The sequence below is a fragment of the Heloderma suspectum genome, chromosome 2, assembly GCF_057233095.1.
Source record: "Heloderma suspectum isolate Gila_16-S chromosome 2, 16-S_ref, whole genome shotgun sequence".
NCBI lineage: Eukaryota > Metazoa > Chordata > Lepidosauria > Squamata > Helodermatidae > Heloderma > Heloderma suspectum.
The window spans coordinates 91,838,388-91,861,054 of NC_139459.1; the positions used below are offsets into that span (position 1 = coordinate 91,838,388).

General features: G+C 41.4%; 1 protein-coding gene across 7 annotated transcripts in view; it reads left to right on the forward strand.

Annotated features, from left to right (window-relative positions):
• FANCC (FA complementation group C) overlaps positions 1-22,667 on the forward strand; it is a 127,873-nt gene that overhangs the window by 36,871 nt on the left and 68,335 nt on the right. For 6 of the 7 annotated variants that reach the window (XR_014787742.1, XM_084834134.1, XM_084834136.1 and 3 more), the window contains exons 5-7: positions 16,077-16,196; positions 17,951-18,015; positions 20,478-20,639. Coding sequence is in view for 6 of the 7 variants with exons in the window: in XM_084834134.1 (XP_084690260.1) it covers positions 16,077-16,196; positions 17,951-18,015; positions 20,478-20,639 (347 nt within the window). In the remaining variant the exon portion in view is untranslated. The remainder of the gene's footprint in view (positions 1-16,076; positions 16,197-17,950; positions 18,016-20,477; positions 20,640-22,667) is intronic. The other variant, XM_084834138.1, reaches the window with a different exon arrangement.

Here is a 22,667-nt window from a genome sequence, read left to right on the forward strand (position 1 = left end):
AGTGTGTGTAGGATTGCAGCCTAACAATACAATCCTGTTAATGAACGTCCTCTCCGAACACAAATGTAAAGGTACATACATTCAGAGATACATGCCTCTAAGAGATCTTTTAACATCTCAGCAGATTTTTCCCAATGGTGCACACCCACAAGCCTAACCCCCAAAGGGGGTTATTTTATTGAACACTCAGGATTAAATTTACACAATAATTAATTTGGGAATTAGCAGGTTATAGACACATATGAACTTCAGGATGTAATCAGTTCATAAACAGCAAACATTCCTAAGCATACTTAGCATATGATACATAAAACAAAATGGATAGTGTGGACATCCATGCACAAGGTTCAGAACCTGGGTAAATTAGCTCAAAGGCTGCTTGGTGTTTATACCAAGGGCTGCTGTGCATGGAAGGTTGGCTTGGTGGGTCTGGACCATTCTGAGGGAGCTGAAGAAGTCAGGGCTGGGCAAATCTGGATTCTAAGGTGTTCTGGGAGAAGGGAAAGAAAGAAAGAAGCATGGGAGAGGAGGAGTGGCAAGGTCAGGAAAAGGGGTGTAGATCTGTGTGGCCCTAGCTGCAGGCAAAGCTCAACAGTTAGTCCTCGTGCAAAGTTACCATGGCAAAAGACGAGGGTGGAACAACTGGGGCTGCTAAACTCAGAATACTCACATCAGTTTCCAGCACCATGTGTGCTACTTAGAACAAATTCCTATGCACACATTCGGAATCATAAGATAGAAAAGTGGGTAAAAAAGGGGTTGGAGGCTACCAATTGAACCCAAATCCAGAAGATTGGGTCAGGCCTGAAAGATACCTTTCCCAGGATCCTGTTGGGTCACCCTGAAGACAGACTTGGGGTGTGGGGAAACTCCTATAGTTGCCAAGGAAAAATAATCTTATGGGTCGCCAGTTCAACAGAAGCAGCGACCTAGATGGGCAGAGTCGGGTCCTTTGTGGGGGGAAAGGATTGGCAAGGCTCTCTGGCAGAATCTTGGGTTCTGTGGCTTTTTGGAGTTATGTGACACTTTGCCTGGGGTGTATTCATGCCTACCTACTGATTAATGTGCCTAATCTAATTGTGAGTCGCACAATCTAGTGTGGTTGATTAAGCCATATTGCTAAATCTTGACCTGAATACATGACCAGAACTTCATGAATTCATCACGTGATCACTTGCTTTGGCCTCTTCACCTGTTCTAGCTGGGTATGGACTCCTCCTACACGGGGTGCCAGGATGAGCTTTTTAAAGTGACAGTGCAATATATGAAATACTAGAGCGAACTGTCTTTCAAGCTTTTATGCAAAGTAGGCTGTTAACAATCCTATACATGCCAAATGTGAGTTGTTCAACCTAGTGCAGTTGATTAAGCCATATTGCTAAATCTTGGCCTGAATACATGACTAGGAATTCGTGAGTTCAATGGGACTTACTCTCAAAATGTTGTATACTCTCAAAACCTCTACTGTACAAAAAATGTATAGTAGAAGTCTCCAAGAAGGCATTCATGGGTATCACTGCACCTGCAAGACCAGGCTGAAGCTCCCGCCAAGCTATTTTCCCCCTCTGCAGTGGAACAATACTTCCAATCATTTGTACATGGGGAGGGAGAGTCATTGCTGAGAAGTGGCTTGGTGGGGGGAGCAAAGTGCACCCTCCACCCAAGGACCTTTGAATCAACAGGGTCCTTGTCCTCCCTCCAGCTGATTTTCAGCAGAGAAGCTTTTTCACTGCCTATAAAAACAAATAGAGTCTACTCCGTTGACTTGTTTAGGCAGTGAAAAAGACCCCCTGCTGAAAATCGCCTGGGGGGAGGAGTCCACGCCCTACAAAGGACCCTTGAGACAGCAGGGTCTTTGGCGGGGAGTGGATCTTGCCCCCTCCCTTTCAGCCAATTTTTGAGAGGCATCTTTTTCTCACCCAATGCCAATGAATGGATAAATTGTTCCATTCAGTTGCATGGGAATGGGGAAGAGGGAGAGAGAAAAAAACAGACCAAAGAGAAAGAAAAAAACAGAGGGGATAGGGGGGAAGAGGGTCCAGAGAGAGAAGGGGGACCAGAGGGGATGTAGGGGGAGAAAGAAAGAGCAGCCAGGGAGAGGGGCGGGAGAGGAACCAGAGGGACGGATGGAAAGAACGAACGAACGAACCAGAGAGAGAAGAAGGAAGGAAGGAAGGAAAGAAAGAAAGAAAGGCCAGAGAGAAAGAGATAGAAGGAAGGGGGAGAGAGAAGCCAGAGTGGGTAGTACACACACAGGGTGCACACAGATAAGGGGGCATGCCTAATATTTTTGTGATTGCCCCCCAACCCCTTACAGCAGGCAACTTGTGGTGGTGCCCAGGCACTTCTTCAAAATGTCCAATGTGCCCGTGAGATCAAAAAGGTTGGAGACGCCTGATATATAGGATTGCAGGCTAAATGCACTTCCAGTTAACCACAGATCATTTTTTCCAATGATCATTTTTCAGTTATCTTAATTAGTGTTTATAGTGTTAGCTTTCTTAATGAAGTACCTACAAATGCAAACATTTAGCTACAAACAGGCTGACTTCAGAAGAAGATAAAAAACAAGGGAATAGGTCTTGACAGAAGTACCCTGTTACTTCATGTTCAAAGGATGCCTCAGACTGAAGTGGCTTGAAAGAGAGAAGAACTTGTAGTGAAATAGGGACTCATATTTGGCTACATACCATATCAACCATAACAGAGTTGTCACTTTTGATTTTCTGAAGTGGTGGAGCACACAATTCCAGATAAAAATGTGACAGACAAAAAGACCTATGATAGTGAGGAAAATATGTTTAATCGAGTGGTAACTGATTGAGGATAACAACTTGAATCGGGTAGCTCTGATAATATAAGCAACTCTGGAAATAATGAATTAGAGGACAATTAAAATAATTAGCAGCCAGAATAGCTGCTAATTCCAAATTGCAAAAGGACTTGCAGCCCTTCTTAGAAGTATTCACTTACTTGTGTATCAAAGGTTGCATTATTATAGATCTAAGAATTGTAAGATTTTATGTAAGAATGTATTTCCCCAAGGAATTATTTTGGGAGGGGGCATTCTTTTATCTGCTTTATTAACATAAGAACAAATGGAAGCCAAGGCACTTGTATTGTAAAATCAAAATTGTGTCGAAACTATAGTAAATTTTACAAGCTAATAGTCACATAAACACACTAATAGGGACAAGTGACAAAATGCTGTGCAGAGAAAGAAGGGCAGAGCAAAGAGGAGGATCCCTCTTCCCCTTTTACTCCATCTTTCCACACCCACCCACAGATTCTGGCTCTTGTGGGGTTTGTGTATAGTGTTCTTATTTGGTTTTTATTAAATTCCACCATGTATTTCTCTGTAGTCCTAATACACTAAAGATTAAATACAGATCTGTCATCGTCTACAGTAATTGTGAAGGCTTAGCTGCAGGATTTCGAATTAAATCAACCATAAAACCAAGTGTCACTATCTCAAAGTTCATTTATTTAACCAGTTCTTTGCCCAAGCATCCTGCCATCATCTTACCGCATGTGGCCAAATATTCTCTTCATTGTTTCCAATACTGTCAACTTCAATTAACTGTGTGCACATATTCAGATATGTTATACACCTGACTTTCTTGACCTTTTCCTTAGGCTTCATCATATGGGGCAGAGGAATTGTGAAAGAGAGTGTGCTTTGAATGGGTGTGTTAAAGCTTTAAAAACCCTCACCAGATCAGGGGCATTAGGCTGGCAAGCAAGGGTGCTACCGCCAAGGGGTGTGTGTGTTTTGTCACCCCCTTCATTTTGATGCCCTTTTGGTCCAATCTGATCTTGCTGATCAGAGAATACAGATCTTTCCTTTCTGGATGATGGGAATATGATACAGCCTAGGGGGACCCAGGTGGCAATTATCTCCAGTTGTTTTAAGAAGTAATGGGTACTGTCCTCTTGCAGCTTAAAGGATCCTATGTGGTAGAGGGTGGAATTAGACCTGGGAAAATAGTTGTCATGTTGGTCTCCTTACACATGTTTATTGCATTCTTCATATAGTTTTTTAAATTTGTATTTTTAAAAGATTTATATGCCACCCTTCAACAATGCTTGCAGGATGGTTTTCACCCCCCCCCCCCACACACACATGCACATTTAAATGCTTGCGATAACGACTTGGGCTGCAATCCCAAACATGCTTACTAGGAAGCAAGTGCCATTGGACACAGTGGGGCTTACCTGATTAGACAGTACTTTATTTTGCAATAATAAATGCATAAATAGAGATAAAAGGAATGTTAAATCATTCTGTAGCTTGTACAAGCCTTAAAGCAAATGTTTTGGTAAATTTTATTGTTGGTTGTTAGCAGCCATCTAGTTGGTTGTAGCAGAGAAGGAGGTGAGACAGCTCAGCTCTTATTGGATCTCATCTGGGACCAACTATCATTTGGCTCTTCAATTCTTACTAATCATTAAACATTTACGTAACCTTACAAAGAATTAGTGCCAGAATTTGCTTTTTTCTCCAGATTCCTTCCTATCCCTTTTGCATCTTGCCTATTAGACTGTAAGCCTGAAGACAGGGGCTGATTTTTTCCCCTTCTCCCCCTGCTGCCCAGATAAAATGCTTGTACAATGCCTAGAAAACTGCTTTATAAATAAATACTTTTTGTGCTGTTGACAGTGCTCCATAAGTATTTGTCAGAATTGTTCTGTGTTTTTCAAGTTGGACAGCGAAAGGGGACTTGCTACAACATGTGAAAGTAATTAAAAGAAGACTGAAAATATAATAATTACAGCATGGAATAGACTCTACTGGCAGATATTGGAACGCAAAGCTCACTTTAATCACGCTGCTTCTCATCATGTGGGTGGTCACAGTATGCAGAGAATAGTCAGTCCTTCCCTCTGCTGCAACACTGTTTGTAACCGTACAGAAATAAACAGCATTCCACAGACCTCTCAAGATTCTTCACTCATGCAAGCTTTTTTGATAGGTTATTTCCCTCTGCTTTATTTGGGCTCCTTCGTTTTGCCAGCAGTAATTATACAGGGCATGATCTTTGTGGGTGGGGCCTGTTCCTTTTAGAAGTAAACCTGGTACCAATCCATTAGATTTTTTTCTGAAATGAGTGTGTTAACTCTTTCCCCAAACATGATGCATGATTATTGAAAAAAAAAATCTAATATGTAATTTTCTTTGCAGTGGAAACAAACCCCGGGGGCAACCAGTTTTAATAAGTGCTATTCAATGGCTGACATTTTGTCTTTTGTTTTAAATTACTTTTCCCTCGGCGTTTTATGACGTGTAAATTCTGCATTGTTTTGTTCGTTAGGAACAAATTAATATACAACACAATCCTATGCATGTTTACTCAGAAGTAATGGCTTAATAGGTTTAATAGGGTTTACTCTCAGAAAAAGTGTGTATAGGATTACAGCCACGGTAAGTAATATCCAGCGGTGTCTCAATGTTAGCCCTAATGCTGATGTACTAGCATAAGCCAACATGACTTGCGTAATGCAAAAAAGTGGCAATTTGCTGCTGAAATTTGCCAATGTGGTAGGAAAAAAGTGCCAATTTTTCTTTTTAAAAAGGCGTACTAGGAGTGTGATCGAGCTGCTGGATAGTTTGTGTGCACTGTTCTGTGTCTTCACTAGGGATAGACAAGTCTGTCAATTTTTGGTTTTGCTTAATTTCTAATTTTTCCAATCTTAAATTTAATCTGGCCTGTTTCTACAACTGTTCGCAAATTTTTAAAAAGTCCACACAAATGTCAGTATATATTTTTGTGCATATTTCTCCTACCGTATGCATTTTCTATGTAATTTTGCCTAATTTTCACTTGTGTAAGTTGCTTTTGTACATTTTTTACGATATATTCATTTTTGTGCACGTTCTTCCTTAATATATTCTGGGGTCCCCAACGTCTTGGGGCTGAGCACATTTGGAAATTTAAGAAAATGTTATGGGCACCACTACAAAATGGCTGCTGTGGGTGGTGTGGTTAGTCATAAAATGGTTGCCATGGGGAGTATAACTGCACAAAGAACAAGTATCTTGTCTAAGAAACAGAGTATAAGGCTGCAGTCCTGTGCATACTTACATGGAAGTAAGTCCCATTGAACTCAGTGATAGTTACTTCTGAGTAGATGTAAATATGTTTGCTCTGCATATCCCATCCATCTTTCTTTCACTGGGTGACAAGATGCAAAAGACAGGTCTCTGCACCTCTAATAGTTGTGTAAAGGAGGGCATTTCAGCAGGTGCAGCTTGTCATGAAAGCTACAAGTTCTCAAATTCTCTCTTCTATATAACCATTACAACTGCATAGGCCTTGTCCTCTTTCAGTTTGGGCTATGTGCGCGTGCGTGCACTCTCGCTCTCTCCTTGCCTTTACCTGTCCCCTGCCTGCCTGCCTCTGGGGTGGGGTGGGGGAAACGCCTGGAGGGCTCCTTGTTCCTTTCCTTTTGTTTTCTCTTACTTCCTTTGCACTTCCCTCTCCTGCTGCTTTTAGGGAAGCCCCTTCTATATAACCATTATATACTTTGCAGAGCTCTCGTGCATCCATCCATTCAGCCAGCTTCTGGGACAGCCCCTCCCCTCCGCAAGACAAAGCCAAGTGCTATGCAGCTCCTCCTTTTTTTTTTTTTTTTTACCATGAAAGGGGTGTTCCAGGCCCCAACAAACTTGGAAGGTCCTTGCTGGAGAAGCCATGCAGCCTCGGCAGTGGTCCCCACACTCCAGCCTTCTTACCAGTCAGCTTGACAGCCAGACACAGGGGCATCCAAGCCCCACATGGCAAACCCAGTGCTGCACTGTTCATACTACTCACACTCCAGCTTCCTCAACTTCAGCCTGCTGTCACCTGCATAGCAAAGCTCAACACTGCACTGGAGCCTCCTGTTGCTGCTTTTTCACAGTGAAAGGCAGGCATCCAGAGCCCCCAAAACTCACCAGGGAATCCTGCTGCATGGCCCTTTGCAATCCCTGCCACAGGAAGCAGAACTAAAGAACATCACCACAGCCTGTGCTGGCACTCTTCTTCCTTCTTCCACCTCCTGGCTCCCTCCCAGCCCCAGTGATGCAGCTTTCACTGCACCCTCAAAAAATTAAACGCGAAAACACCAAAACAAATAATACCCAGCGTCAGGGAGGGGGAGCAGATCCTCATGCAATAGAAGGTCTCCATGGGAGCCTGGGGCCTTTGGATGCCACTTTGGGAAACACAGATATACACAATTTTTTTATTGGAGACCTGCATTGCAAAATTCAGGACAGTGCAGATATCAAAGTACAACTGCATTCTTGTGCAGACTTTCCTCCAATATACATTTTTTTTAATTGGTGAACTGCATTGCAAGATTCAGGAAAGTGTGGCTATTGAAATATCGTTCTTGTCTGGACATTTCTCTAATATACACTTTGTTACTGGTGAACTGCATCGCAAAATTAAAGAAGTTGCATATCGATATTATACAGAATATCAAAGTACAATGCATTTTGTGCCTGACTTTTCTCTGATATACACATTTTTGTATATGGCTCATGTATTAGTTAGGGAAGTGCAAATGAGGTAAGTTTGCATTAAAATGTAAACCAAATGAATTTCTTTCACTACCACCCCTTGTTGCAAGCAGAGAGAGTTATGAGATATATGTGGAAAGGCATAGATATTGAGTGTGGCATACCAGGTTTCATTCAAACCACATGTCCATGACAAAACAACATAACATGTTTTGCATACGTTGTGAACACTTCCAGAAGAGATGAGTTTGAGGATTTTCATATCTCATCTTTCTTAGTTACTTCTAGTACTTTAGGCCCTTGGGCAGAATCTCCTTTCTAATGATCTCTCTGGGCATTTTCTGGTGCATCCTCAACAAAATAAAATTGTAGTCAGAGGTTGTGGAGAGAAAAAAGAAACCCAGTAATGGATTTGGTGTATATATAAAGATCCTAGGACCTTCCCCACTCATACGGTATTGAAACTGTTAGCATACTTCCATGCCACCTTGGATTGGATCGAAACATTCGCTTTCTCTGATGGAAAGAGCTTCCTTATTGCTTTCATGTTTCAGATGCATGCTTAAGTATTTTGCTAAGACAAAATATGTGTCCTAGCAAAATCCTTAAGCATGCATTTGACTCCTGGAAAAACTGAGATGCAACTGGAAGCAATTTAAAAATGTTAACAAACTTCTACTTATGAAATAGTCAGTGAAATCCAAGTGTGCAGCATTCATAATTATTTCCCTTCAATTCCTAAATTGCTCAGGGTTTTGTAATAGAGAATATTTGTATTTTCTTCATTTGATTCAATATTGTACTTTCTAAATGTTTCTGTATGACAGTAAATCACATCAATTGATATTTTGGCTTTATCGGAATAAATACATGCTGATTTTTAACAAGTCCAGGTATCTGTATTAGCTAACTTAAATGTTTGGATCTTAATACATATTAATAGAAAAATCATTGTCTACTGAAAGCTGTATTCCGAAGATTATAACATTATTGTTTAATTTATTTTGATTTGTAGGAAACTAATTTTATACCCCCTCTCCCCCATGGACTAATGAATAAGCATGCAAGAGCTCTTGTAAGCAAAATTCGGATCTGAAGTCTTTGTTATGATTGGATCAGAGTGTGGAAAATCAGTGAGCTGTATTATGTCAGCATCCTACTCATGGAATATGCTACATAAACAGAGGGTGTTGAGATGGTCTGTAAATGAGCAGGCTTCCTTCTCAGTTACTTAACCAATATAATTCTTTAGGTTTCTGTTTGTTTTCTGGTGAAAAGGATTTCTGCAAATACCAATGTTTTATTGTTCAGTTCACTCAAATGGCATGGGAGACACAAAATCTTGTAAGCAGAATTTTAAAAGAAAGGAGGCAGAAAAGCAACGGTAAATTTAATGGGCTTTAAGATATTTGAAGAAAAAAGTTAAAATGGGTAGGTTTTAGTTTGTTAAAAATGTCAGAAATGTGTGCTTTCAATCTTGCTTTTTAAGGAACTTGGTAAAGTGGATTAAACCAGCAAGCTGGATTTAAAACCTAAGTTTACGAGTTAGTGAAAAGCAGAAATAACAGGAAGTGTAAATGACTCACAATTCCTGTTTCTGTTCTTACCATATGTCCAAACTGGACATCTCACTTCTCATAGGTAGCAGCTGATGCAAAAGTTCTTTTCTCGAAACCTTGGAAAGCGCCACACCACAGTAGACAATTCCAGTGCTAAATGGAGAAGTAGAAAAATAATGAGAGAATGACCTAGGGTATAAGGCAAATTCCTGTTTCTAAGATGATACCCTTAGGTCTAACATTTTCTTGACCTCTACAGTCCCACATTTTTTAGAAATGAGGATGGGGGATTTCTTACACGCAGACTAGTTGCAAAAGCCTCTAGAGTTCTTCTCTAACTGTTCTCTCACCTCCTCTCAGCTAATGGATTCACCAGCTTTTCCTTAAGCTGATGGAAATGTGAGTACACCTCCTTCCTCAGTTTGCCACCATGGAGAGAAGACCTTTGGAAAGTTCTCTGATGCCTTCAGCAGTTCAGCAATTTTTCATGGTTAATTTTTATTATTCCTTTGTGGTTTCTGTGTTTTTCATCTGTTGCTGTCCCTAAAACAAAAAAGAAAAGCACTGAAAGATGTTCTGAAGTGTTCTGACCATGTTCAATTGCCACATCTAATGACAATGGGCCTTTTCAAAATTTGTGTATACTGTGGTGGAAGCAATAATTCTCTTTGTCATGGGATGTGTTTTTTTTCCCCAAGCAAGCCACAGAAAGTGCTAGAGTTGTCAGCCTATCCCCAAGGCTTATAGCGGCAGGGCTTTTGTGCCTTCTAAAGATCTTGTGGGAGACGTTACTGGTTATAAAGGATATATAAGGTCCAAGCACAGAAAGATTTGAGCGTTATAGTGACAACATTGCTTCCTTCTAGGCTGAGCATGAATCCAAAGTGTAATAAAAAAGAGAAGGACAACTAAAGAGCCTTTTTCAAGGACAAAGATTTAAGATGGCCCTTAAAACACCTCCTCAGAGTAACTTGGAATTGTGAGAAAAATGTAAGCGTAAACAGTGACCTTTCTAGGAGCCAAACTACACATTACTTTAACACAAATGGATTACTTTATGACAATCTAAATTGCAGATGCAGGCAGCAGTCTGGATCAGGACTGCAACAGGAGTTAAAGCCCCCCACCCTCTACACTAGGGTCCCAAGTCAGATTATGTCCCCTATGCTTACTTTAGTAAAAAGCTGTTAGCTACATTTTAAAGGAATGTGTAGTTTGGCCTCAGGTTACACATACAGGGAAGTAAAGAGAATGATCTCCAGCAGAACCATATAAAAAGAAATCTTGACTGAGTGAGTCAGTGTATATTAAAAAATGAGAAATTATTTTATTGCTTAGCATTCCATGCCTGTGTCTTGTTGAGGAAACCACTTAAGACACTGAGATTATTCCCTCAGAGGGTCTGTCAAAAACAACATCTTCACCACGACCTGTACAAGTGTCAGGGACTGCCTCGCCCCCGCAGTCGGACTTGATCTACAGACCAAATTGACCCACCAGCTCCTGGGTGGTCTATGAGCCAAACTAACCCACCTTCACTTGGGCAGTCTCCAAGCCAATATGACCCACCCACATCTGAGCAGTCTCTGACACTAGCTTTGGCAAAAAAAAAGTTGTCAAAAAAGACCAGAACTCCAAAATCTCCTTTTGAGTCTAAGAAGAAGAACAAGAAGGACTCTTAAGAAAGAGGCAAGATTGGCACTGAGACTATCTTGACCGCACCAGTGAGAGTCCCCACTCTACCACTGTTACTGACTTCACCAATACAACAGACATCATCAGTTACCATACCGATGCAAGACCCAATATCGATAACATAGACATCGGAACGTGAAATCAGAGATATCTCTCCAGTTCTGATGATGACTTAGCTGGTCATTGAGACAGATCCCTGGACTCTTATGTTCTCTGGCTAATCGGTATGGAGGGACCATGTCCCTAGATTCTACGAGTGACCCAGATTGGGTCTTGTTTGCCACTATTCGACTGGGATAGGCAGTCCGATTGGGCTGTGCCCCACCGGAGGCCTTGCAGTTGGGAGGATCTGCATCCAGAAGACTGTGGGAGCGAGTGCTATTACACTTGGCTGGAATATTTTGGAAATGATTCTCATCGGTATTGACCTGCACCTTCGGCTACCATCTTGAGACCTCCCAATGATGATCTATTTTTGATTTCATCTCCTGTGCCATTACTGAGGCAGTCGACTGTACCTGTTCAACTGACACAATTAGCTCCACTGCCTTTGGCCATGTCTGCCATGTACTTTACTTCAACCACCCATGTTAGGGCACCACTCCATGACTCAATCCGCTTCTGTACAAATACTACCGATCAAACCAGTGGCAGATACCATCCAGCCAGTGGTGTCACAACAACCAGACCTCGCTGTGCTCTTGCCGCCATCTGGTATGGATGAGTATCAGTCCGATTCCACCTCATGCTCCTCTTGAGTGCTGTCCCCTGATGCAGTGCTGGGCACTCAAGATTCAACCTTCCCTTCTGAGCACTTGGGACAATTTTTGAACCAGGTCATTCGAATGGCTCAGTCTGTGGGTTTGGAAACACAACGACCTGTCTCCAGAATCAAGGATCCAGTGTTCAGTGTCAGCCATACCAAGATGTCTGCGCCGATAGCAAACCCGCTTTTTCAGTGCTGTGTCACATCATCCAATAATGTGACACAGTGATGGGAAGGCCCCATCATTGATGCCTCCCATATTGTGATTCCCATCACAATAATGTGATGGGAAGGCCCCATCATTGATGCCTCCCATGTCCAAGAGGTTGGAAAGCATCTATCGCATCCAAGAGAAGGATGCAGTGTTCCTTTTATGCACCCTGCACCCAACTTTGTCACCACTGAGGCTTCTCTGGGCAATTCTAGAAGAGCACACTCATAGCCAGTAGACAGGGAAGGGCGACGCCTGGACTTCATGGGTAGGCAGGTTTATTCGTCAGTCACTCTGGGCCTGAAGGTACCTAACTCCCAGGTGGCTATGTCCCGGTATCAACTGTTTTTATGGACAAAAATGGGAAACCTGTTTGAACACCTTTCTGAGGACAAAAGAGACCTGACCCAGGTTTTTCAGGATGAGGCTATGTGCCTCTCCCTCCAAATTAATACTTCCCTGCACCAAGTCGACTGTGACACCAAGGCCATGTTCAGCGCAGTAGCTTTGAGACAGCATGCCTGGCTGAGGTCTGCTGGTTTGTCTCAGAAGACCTGATCTTGTATCAAGGACCTACCTCTCGATGAACAAGGGTTATTCAATGCAAAGACTGGAGAGGCATTGGACTCTGTGTAAAAAGCAAAGAACACAGCACAGCATATGGGGCTCAGTCAGCCACCCACTCAGTACCCATAATATCGGTGTCCTTATCCAGTGGTGCTGAGTGCTGGAAGCCAGACAGGGTTGTCTGTATGATGCTTCAACAAAGGTCTTCTTCTTTTGGGATTTAATGGTGGATCAGAGCCAAAAGGCCCCAGGAGCACCACTTACCAGGGGAAAAAACAGGAAAAAAACACCCCACAACTAATTTTTACAGGTGGGCATAGGGGCCCATAATTCTAACAAATCTTCGTAGTGTTTTCAGGACAACATTTCTAAGATTCTTTATTTGGAAGATAGACTCCAAAGAAAAGCCTTCAATCCCCAAATTCTGGAATTCAATAAAAAGAAAGCCACATTCTGTATTATATAACAGACAATCCTAGATAAGATTGTCTATTGTTTCACCCATACTACAAACTTCACAGGGAGTGGAATCTGAGCTTCCCAAAATATACAGATTGCTGTGCAAATCGCAGTGTCTACTCAAGACCCAGAACATAGCTTCAGCAAAGGTCAGAGCAAGGCTGAAGCTTAAAGAGAAAGTTACTGTCCATTAGGCTGGTTAGCTCCATGTCTACTTCTATGGAGGCTTTGACTCTTAAAGGGGCCTGGTCTGATTTAGCATCCTCAGGCTGCGGCAAGGTGGAAGTGGTTGTGGTTGTGGTATGCTAGTGTCTTTGTGGCCCAAGTCCTCAGAATCTGAAGACTGTAATGGAGCCTCCTTTGGACTCAGGGGAGTCACCCCCTGGGGGTCTTATGGAGAACTGGGTCCTGGGGAGATAGAAGTCTCACGATGCCTTTCCATGGCTGACTCTTGTCCTACTTCCTCCAGAGACTTCAGACTTACTCCATCCTCTTCTGAGGATGAGGGAATGGAATCCTCTGAGGATGATGGTTCGGAGTGCTTGTCCATGACACCGGGGTTCAGGCAGCAGTTTCCCCAGCCCTGCTTGGAGATGTCAGGGATTGAGCCTGGGACTTCTGCATGCAAAGTATGTGCTCTACCACTGAGCGATCGCCCCCCTTCACATGTGCATGCATGTGTTTTGTATGCCCTAAAAGTCAGCATTCCCATTTGAACTTCTCTTTTAAATATTTGTTTTGCTTTACCTCTGGCTGCTTCATTTGCAGACAGTATAACTATACAAGTCAGGAAAATAAAATGGAATTAAGAAAAAAGAACGCAAACAATATTGTGTCCATGTTAGGAAATGCAACCCCTCACCCCCAAAAATTGTTTCCAGAACTGATTTAGGGTTGCAGGTAGCCATGTTGGTCGATTAGAAAACAAATTGAAAAGTAACAGGAAGTTAGGACCAACTAAAATGACACAAAGTATTAAGCAAGCTGTTGAGTTTCCAGAATTATTCTTCAGATGCGATGCTTAGCCAAAAAACAAACATAAAAAGGGGGAAGAGAAGGAAAATAGTTTCATATGATCCATAACATATTGCAAACATGCTCTTCAATATGCAAAATTAGGAAATAAGAAGCTGCCTTAGACCAATGGTACGTCTAGCTTAGTAATGTCTACACTGACTGGCACAGGCTCTCTGTGATTTCTGTCTCAGCACTATCTGGAGATGTCAGTGATCTAACTTCTGCATGCAGAGCATGTGCTCTGCTATATTACTACAGCCATACCCCAGAGAGAAATGTCCTTCTCTTTGGTTTTGATGGTGGACAGTAGGGTCCTGATTAATGGCCTTTTGATGGCTGGTAGTTAGTCCAAGCCACTTGCTGAGTGCTGTCTGAAGAAAAAGCTAACCTGAATCTCTGGAGTAATTATAGAAGATGGAGGAGTGAAATTGGAACATCATCTAAATAAATAGGTTTCTGTGTGTGTGTGTGTGTGTGTGTGTGTGTGTGTGTGTGTGTGTTTGAAGTTGTCCACAAAAATGGTCAATCTTGTTTTCAAAATCCGAAGTACCTTTTCATTTTGACAGGTTTAACATGTAAGCCACTAGATGGCAGTATAACAGCTGTTCTTTCTGTGAACTGACTAGAACAATTTTTTTTTAAAGTAGGCCTCTGAAAGTGTCTGTCCAACTCGCGCCCTACAAAAGAAAATCACAGCAAGCAAGAATTGGGGATCCTACATTCCATGCTATATTTCTCTAGCTATTTAATGTATTTTTATCTTATCTCTATCATGCTGCGTATCAAAATCACACATTTTTAAAAAATCCTGGGCCATTGAGTAAAAATCCTGGACCATACATGACTATTTCAGTGGATTATTTAATAGAAATAAATTGTTTGGTCAAGTTATTTTGTAGTCTTAATATCAGATGTGCCATGTCATATTTTAGATACACAATTTATCTTGGATTCACGCTAGTAGCCTAGCTATGGAGTCCACTTGAGAATGTGAAATATTCTTCAGATTTAATGGGTAAAAAAGTAAAAGTGGATAGTGGGAGGCCCTGGTCTACAAGAGCACATGGAAATATGGGTGCCTTTGGTGTGGCCTATAATAAATGAATTTACGCAGGATTGCAAGCTGCCACTGGAGTTGCTAATCCTGTAGACCCAGGAGATTTAACGTCTGGAGATCCAATTGCACAGGGAAAAGGGGAAACTGGGAAGTGTTGCCCAGGCCTATATTACAGCTTGTAATAGGCACCAAAGATCTATATGATGATGTGCCTGAGAGTTGTCATTGGCACTATCCCATGATGATGTGGCACAAACAGTGACTGTGTAGTACCACTTTACCATGTCACAGGAAGGGGACATCTGTGGCTCTGAAACAGCAAGAGGTTCTACCTAGACTGGGACACAGACTGTGTTAGCATAGCATAGTCTGCCAAAAAGAAGGCTTCTTCTTTCTTTTATCCCCATTGACTGTGCTATTTTAACTTGCTGGCACCTTTTTTGGATGTGTATCCTTTATAATGTGTGATATATATTTTTTCTGAGCATGTATTATGTGATTTTTAACCAACCTCCAACCTTCTTGAAGGGATATGACACTTCTAGCTCTCAATTTCAGCTTTATTTTAATTCATTATTTTTTTGAGAAACCTTCCTATTCTGAGGTTAAATGTTTTGGACTTTTCTTACAAATTTTCCACTCACATTATATGTTCGGTCTGATAGTGTTATGGTCACTATTCTAACATCGTTTGCATCTTATGTATGTATGTGTGTATGTATTACATTTCTATACCACCCAATAGCCGAAGCTCTTTGGGCTTTTCACAGAAATTAAAACCACAAAATACACAAAATGCAAAATACATCTTGCACCACATGCTTATGGTTTAGTCAAGGGTTGGCTCCTCTGTAGGTTCTATAACTTGAGAACCAGTGTGGGATAGTGGTTAGAATGTTGGCCTGGGACTCAGGAGATCTGGGTTCTAGTCCCCACTCTGCCATGAAACTCACTGGGTGACTTATGCTGGTCACTGACTCTCAGCATAACCTACCTCACGAGGTTGTTGTGAGGATAAAATTGAGAGGATAAAATATAAGTCACCTTAGGTTCTTTGCAAGAGAAAAAAAGATGGGAAATAAATGCAATAATAAATAAATCTTAGTGTTGTAAGATTTAAGTCTAACTCAAGGTGTAGGTACATCCCTTTTCCTGCTTTATATGAAGACAGTGGAAATTGTTTGGGGTGGAATGCTTCTATTCTAACTAGATATTTCTCTCTCCTCTTGATTTTCTTCCAGAGCACACTGTGCCATCTGCTGTCATTTTCTGGACTGGGAAATCATGACAGTGATGTTAACAACTTTATTTCAACACTTGGCTTCACATCTGTGGATTACTGTTCTAAACTTGTTGAAAATGTGAGTACTTTTTTCACTTGACCATTAACTATAGGGATAACAGACTATATCAAGGGTCCACAAAAGTAGTTGCTACAGTTGCCATTGGCAACTGCTCCTTTAGTGACTGTTCCTCATCTCTGACTTCATGGTGTCCTTGGAGGCACTGAGAATGTAAAGCAGGATTTGACACTCCCCCCACCCAAGACTGGAACTTGGGTATGAGGCTTCATCAGTAACTTCATGTTGTATTTGAGAGACCTTCTGAGAGCCAAAGGGAGATGGAAGAACATGGCAGCGCAGTCACACAACATAAGAAAAAAGCCAGCCAGCCAGCAACTCCTTCCATCTAGCAAAGAACAGCTTTGCTGAAGATGTCTTAACAGCTTTCCGCTTCCAGAAAGTGCAGGGACAGTGAGTGGGGAGCAAGCGTTTAACACATCTCTAGCCTTCCCTGCCTATAGAAACAGTTTCTTCAACACTGCAGAGTGTAACCGCATGCCTTGTGCCATTTAGTTCAGGTTAAACTATGGAACCATGGGTTCCAGGTCTAGGTTGTTCCTCCTGGGGTTCACACATCACACTAAACAACTCAGGGATTTGCTCCCACTCATTCACAGCAACCCATAGCTTGAACTGTGGGTTGTTGTGACGTCTAAACTGGATCAATACCTCCTAAACTGGATCAATACCTCCTAAGTGCAATATTAAGGCAGAGATGGCCCCTGCCTATGATCCCACCTATCCTCTGAACCTAAGACAAAGGCAAAAAGTGTTCTGAAGTGCAGCATGAAATTAGAGGCAAGATCCTGCCTTATTCCCACATCATCTGTGCACATCAAAGGACTCAAAAGAATGTTAGGGTTGATGGCAACCACAAATAATAGCTAGCCAGCCAAAATTGTGGACCCCTGTACTGTGTCATATATTTTTCTTCCTTGGTCAAACGGTAGCTAACGTTTTTTAGTCATATAATATTAAAATAAGAATCCTATGTGTAGAGTTCCTCATGTGCATAAGGCTTATATTGGTATCTGTCAGATAGAGATTTCCAAAGATACAATCTTTGATGTGACCAGCAAGGGAGAAACCCCACATTTTTTGTTGTTTTTTAAACACCAGTTAAAAAAGAATAGTAGCTTAAAAACTATAAATGCAGGATTTAAATATTACTTACCAGAAGGTAATTATTATTCAAATTTGTTTTCTGGTAGTGTAAGAGAAGATATTTTTAATGCTGAAAATTAGCACAGCCCACCATTTAATGTTGTTTTACCTGATTATTAATCTTGAAATTAAATTTAAATAGATGTGCATATTGACAAAGAGCAGGTGCCTTTTTGAGGCTATTGGAGGAAGTGGAAGAGCACTTACAAATGAGTAAACAAAAGCTACTGCTCATTCTTAAAAGGAAAGGCTACCCCCCCCCTCAGTTACTACTGTAACATACCCAAGTCAACATGTCTTTAGACAATAAATGTGCACTTCAATTTTCCTCACTGATTAAACCTTGCTCCTTCAATTTAAAGCTTTGGTTGATTTAATTACTGATTAAATGTATTAAAGTTTGCAGCTTTTTTTATTGTATTTTTCTTTGACTTAAAATGGACTTCCAGAGAGTACTTTAAGTTCTTGGGTCAGTTCATAGGTCACAACAAGTATAGAGATTATGAATCCACTTAGAAATGCAAGTGCAACAATGAGAAAATGCTATTGATGTAACCTTTACTAAACTGTGTCTGTATTTGTAATGTGTGACTGACTTTATTTAACAGGTGGTCTTATCATTAGTGACGGAACTCAGTAGAAAGCCGTTTAATGGGTTTAACAGTCAACGAAGGTAGGCATTATCTGTCCATAATTCTAGTAGATCTTTGCATAGATGACTAGAGTGAATGAAGTTCTGTTTCTTATGTGGAAAAACACTTAATCTTGAAACCAATGAACATACATGCATATATACAAAACTGTATTTAATAATAATTTTAGTGATGAACTAATTACTTAGAGATGTAATATAAAAACAGAGCTTGCAGTTAATGCAATGCAGGCCAAGCTTTCCCCCAGTTTCATTACTGAGATGACAAACAAATGCACCAACCGCTCATCCATCAGTCTTTTCCCACCCTCTGTGCTCCAGGGAGGCTTGCCTGCCTTGGTTATTGGCTCTTTTGAGATATGGACCTGGTTCACATGTAATCACAACCCAGAGTACAGGTGGAGTATGGGTTGCTGTTGAATTATGGGTTGTTATTGAACCGTGGGTTGTCGTTACATGCGAACTCTGCACTATAGTTTAGCTACTGGTTGTTAATCATGAACAACCCAGGAAGAGAACCCATAGTTTGTTGCTGGTTTGTGTAACACTACGTTGTTCTTGGTTAGCAACCCATAGTTAAACCATAGTACAGGGCTCACACAGAACATAACTACAACTCACGATTCAACAACAATCCATACTCAACCCGTAGTCTGGGTTGTTTTTATGTGCAAATCTCCTACCTAACCTGGCCATTTAGTAATACCATAAGGTCATATTCCATGCCCACAACAGGATCTAGCTTGCTGCTGAATCAGACTCTAGAGGCTTGTTTCAAAAGCAAACCCCACCCTTCAGTCTTCCACCTGCCCCACTAGCAATAGAGCTGGATTAATCATTATGTTAGTTGAGGCTGCCCCTCCCCCAATTAGGGGGCCCTCAAATAGCCTAATGCTCTTTCTGTACTTAACCTGCTCTATTTGCTGGCCTCATTTCACGTTCCTCACAGCTCAAACAATAGTTCGATTCCAGTATCACATCAGAGTTCAGCAGAAGTGTCCCAATTGTTGGCAAAATTGGAAACATTCATAACCTGCATAGCATGATGACAATTAACTGTATATTTGGTTATAATGATGTCAGCTGTGCAATTAACAAGATAAATAAAACTGCCAATTTCTATGTTGTCTGACCGTGCTCCTGTATATGTCAACAAGGCTTGTGTGTTCCAAGACATGAGCTCCCTCTTTCCATTGATCCAGGACTGGATCAGTGAGTGACAACATTCCTACTTTCTTCCACTGAGTAAGGCTTCTGTATTATGGATTCTGTGCTCTTGCGGAGGTCCGCTGGTTTGGACCATTGGCGGTCTTCCACTCATAGAATGGGACTTTCCTGTTCCATCCTTCTCGCTGCAACTTACTTATGCAACACCGTATCTGAAATAGACCACCAATTTGGATGTCTTTAAAAGGCCATTTAATAGACAAATTCATGGAGGATAAGGCTGTCAATGGCTTCAGAATCAGAGTCAGTATGCCTCTGTATACCAGTTGCTGGGGAACATGAGTGGGATGGTGCCATTGTACTCATGATCTATTTGTGGGTTTTACACAGGTAGCTAGCTGTTTGACCACTGTGTGAACAGAAAGCTGGACTGAATCGACCTTTGGTCTTATCCAGTATGGCTCTTTTTATGCTCTTATGAATATACGTTTGCAGACTTCAAACTCATTTATGTGCCCAGGAGCCTGTTTTCTTTAAATATAGATTTTTCCACTTCAATAATGCAGAACATTTCCCTCATAAGTTCAGTTATTGAAACTATACTTCTGCGCTTTGAGACTTGTTTTTAGGGTTTTTGCCTCTCCACTTGAAAACCATGGAAATTATATTGTATTGTGCACAAATGAAGTTCCTACAGCCATGGTAAAGGGCTAGGAAAATTCATGCATCTTTCAGCTACATGCCTGATGTCATTCAATCACAAAACCTCTGTTCAGTTAGGATTGTACCTTATATTTTTGTAATTCTCACATGGTGTTCTCTTGAGCACACCCATACTACATAACTCCTAGTATTCTTTGTTGCCAAAGCAAGAATGAGTGCACCATACCTGTACCTCTGAACTTGGTTGAGGTCTGTAATATGCTGTGAATTTAGCAGCATTGCAGATAAATCTGTTTGTTTTTTAAAGTCTTTTCAGATCCTTTTGAGTAGTTACAAGAACATAAGAGGAGCCCTACTGGTTCAGACCAAATGACTATTTAGTCAAGCATTCTGTTCCCACAGTGACCAATCAGATGCCTCCAGGAAGCCCACAAGCAGGACATGAGTGCAACAACATCCTTCTGCTTGTGTACCTCAGCAACTGGCATACAGGAGCATACTGGCTCATCTATCACTCCTTAGGATAAAAAGTCTTGCTCTTAGTGATATGTTGGCCTGTTTTCAGTTGCCTGTGTTCAATGAACAGACTGTTTTTAGAAAAATACAAATACTGCCTTTTTACCCCAGATAAAACACTTTCTTTTTTTCTCCAGTATCTCTTCTCAAGTAACATCTGTGTCCCTTCTCTGTGTACCTCTTATTACTTTGCCTGATGTAATGCCATTGCTTGAAGCCCTTCTTAGCTATCATGGAGATGGATCACAAGAGGTCCTCCACCCTGAGTTTTTAGAAGCAGTGAATGAGGCCATGTTACAGTAAGTAGCTCAGAAAATAGAGTTCCCCTTGACTAGAATGATGGTTAATTCTGCAAGTTTACCATGTGTTGAAATTCTATTTTTGATGCTTCAGATATCTACTGTATTTGAACAGCATGCATTCCATGAGACCGGTATATAGCTTCTGCCCAAGTTCCGATATAGGGACATATATGTATGTCACAGAGTATCTGGATGCTGTCTGTTTTCTCACCCTTTAACAGGCTTTTGTGCATCCTGTACAATGGGGCCATGTGTGGAAATCTATTTTTGCACATGAATTTTATTTTCCACGTCGGGAAGAGTGTGTTTTCCTTGTAGGATAACATTTCCTAGTACACTCATTACTTTGTCCTACCTTTCAGTGACTTTTTGTAGTGATGGTTCAGATGAGTCTTTTGAATCATTTCAGCCTGCCATCACGTACTGATCAGACCCATCTGTTCAGGGCAGGTGAATGCATTTTGTTATCATTTGCAATAATGTAGCCCACGTGTTTTCAATTGTCAGGCAAGAGCAGAAGTCTTTATATGGCTTAGAAAAATAATATATTAATACATTTTCTTTAAGAAATCCTGAATTATTCCTTTGCTTCTTCTAAAGTTCATGAATTCTTTTTTTTCTTTTCTTTTTTTTGCTGTGAATTTCTGTTCTTCTCGAGGGAAGAAGGGCAGTTAGCCCTACCCTATATGATGTTGTTGCATTCCATGCTTCCATCTATACTTATATGTCTCGGGGGCTATGTTCCTTTCTTTGATCAGTTTGCTCATAACAACAGTTCCTGCATTGTTTAACCCAGGAATTGGCGGGCCCAAGCAGCAGCAGCGAGCAAATGCGTTTCCTCCTGTATGCTTGATCCTTGTGCTTTCAGTCAACAAACCAGGAACGTCCCATTCCTGAGTTGTTATTGTGATATCCGAACCTGGAACCCTGGGTTGTTTAGGGGGTTAAACAACCCAGAGTTTACCCAACAATCACCCATAGTTTATTATTGGGTTCAACACTGGGTTTGGATGTTACAATAACAACCCAGGAACAGGGCATTTCAGGGTTGTTGATTAGAAGTTCAACTGACAAGCTGTCCCACTCTGCCACAGCAATTCCTTGGTTAAACAACCCAGGAATTGTTGTTAGGTGTGAATTGGGTCTTTGTCTCGCTCTCTCCACATCTGCTTCTCTTGGCCCTTGGGATGTCCTGTAGGGAAAGGAGAGACTTCCTGATTTTTCTGGTTCCTAATTTATGTTTTCATGCCTTTTGTAGCAATGGGTTTTGTTTTATTGATGCTGATGACAAAGAAGTGTGTTTGTTTGTTTTTTACTGTGTGGGGATTGGGTGGAGACACCCTTCCACCCCATTTTAATCTTGGAGTCTGCATTCCTGGCCCCTAAACAGGCCTCCCTCATGCTTAACTGACTTCCTTCCCTCAAGAAGAAGAGAGACTCGCAGGTAAGTCTAGAACCTCCTGTTTAATTTCTCTTTCATAATTGTTTCCAGTTGCTGTGCTAATTGAAGCAAGCTGGAGTTAGTGTAATTATAGAAACAGTCAGAATAATTAGCAAACCATTTTTCATTTTATGAAAAATTCCTAACTTATTGGGTGAACGCTTTGCCCTTGCTCTGTTAAACTGGAATGTAACCAGAAATAGTGATGGGAGAAACAATAGTGCTGTAGCAAAACATTAGCTTGATCAGCGGTCTACAATTTTGGGCTGATCTTTCTTGCTAAGCCAAACATTGTAGTTGCCAGCTTTCCCCCAACTCCCACCCACGCGACTGGACAAGTCCACGGTTTTTCCTGATGGAAGGGCCAGTGGTTAGCATACTAGTAAGGCACTGCTATTTTAAGGCTGGGAGAGAGAACTAACAAAGAGTACTGGACACTTGAACTTGAGATACTGCTGTGGGCACCACCACAAAATGCCTAATCAGTGGATTGCCACTTTGGAGTCTACCTGTCGCGTCTATGAATCTTAGGCTGCGTCTTATTCAGCAAAAATGTTTGGTTTGTGTCTGTTGGACACTGCAAT